This window comes from Glossina fuscipes, unplaced genomic scaffold, assembly GCF_014805625.2.
Source record: "Glossina fuscipes isolate IAEA_lab_2018 unplaced genomic scaffold, Yale_Gfus_2 60085, whole genome shotgun sequence".
NCBI lineage: Eukaryota > Metazoa > Arthropoda > Insecta > Diptera > Glossinidae > Glossina > Glossina fuscipes.
This window is the reverse complement of record NW_024002606.1, coordinates 871-2,047: the sequence shown is the minus strand read 5'-3', so window position 1 is coordinate 2,047 and position 1,177 is coordinate 871. Positions and strand designations below refer to the sequence as shown.

Here is a 1,177-nt window from a genome sequence, read left to right as displayed (position 1 = left end):
TAAATTCGTAATGAAAGCCTTAACTTTAAAACAACGTCAATTACATGGGAGATGCCAAACAGGAACAAAACATCGCAATGAAAGCTTTTGTGTGTTTCTTGTCGGCGGCTCACGGCGCAATATGACAGCCAAAAACGAATGCGAAGTCTACGATATTTCCAAAAACAAACTGGTTTCTATCCCAAGTATGAATGAGAATAGACAGGAAAATGCTGCTGTTTCCTACAACGGTGTAGTTTATTCAGTGGGTGGAAGTGAATTGAACACGGCAGAATGTTATGATCCTGCCAGTAAGCGATGGAGTTACATAGCACCAATGAATTATGATCTGGAAGATTTTGGCATTTGCACGTACAATGGTCTAATTTATGTTCTTGGTGGAAAGTTCAATTTCATAGTAGAAAGCTATGATCCTGCAACTAACAAATGGCACTTGTGTCAGGATATCCCTGTGGATATGACTTTATATTCCAATCGGGCGACAGTGGCAGAAAATTGTATATACAGTCTAACTCAAAAATCTAATGGTAATTCACTTTTTCGCTTTGACCCGAGAAATGGAAAATGGTATAATTTACATAAGATGCTACGCCCATCTGGTCAATACGAACTCATCTCATATGATCGAACATTGTTTGCCATTGGAGCAAAAGACTGCAAACGACTCGACATACGGGTGAAGAAATGGGAACCTATTCCTTCCATGTTGTCTAATAGGTATGGTTTCTCGGCCGTAATAGCCGCAAAAGACATTTATGTGTTGGGCGGTAGAGAAAGACGTAGCCCAGAATTGATTACAAGTGTGGAACGCCTTAACATAGATAATAATGAGTGGACAACAGTCAATTCAATACAAATTGAAAACTATTCCGTGGGAACTGCAATTTTCAGCGGAGATTTTGATTTTAATAAGAATATATATTAGTATCCTTACTCTCCTCAGAATCTTTTGCGTATCTTTAAGGTTTCATCCATTCAAAGAAAATCAAAAATATTAATGTTTAAAGAAACGTTTAGTTCTTTTACATTTATGGATAATAAACTTTTATCAATCATTTAAATGCTGTTTTATTTCTAGGAGTAGGTAAGTGTGAATACTTTCTTTGTGACAGTAATTATCCAGAAAAGGGCGGCAAACAAACCGAAACACGTGTACTAGAGGAACACAAGGTTGCGA

The 1,177-nt window shown here is 37.2% G+C and overlaps 1 protein-coding gene across 1 annotated transcript; it reads left to right on the top strand.

The window, feature by feature from the left end:
• Positions 1-121: 121 nt before the first annotated feature.
• On the top strand, positions 122-925 carry LOC119643296 (kelch-like protein 5). The gene has a single exon (XM_038042639.1). It carries the CDS (start codon positions 122-124, stop codon positions 923-925), a length of 804 nt encoding a protein of 267 aa, XP_037898567.1.
• The last annotated feature ends 252 nt before the right edge of the window (positions 926-1,177 follow it).

Excerpts from the sequence above, each read along its gene's own strand:
- LOC119643296 (XM_038042639.1), top strand. The coding sequence starts at position 122 with ATGACAGCCAAAAACGAATGCGAAGTCTACGATATTTCCAAAAACAAA.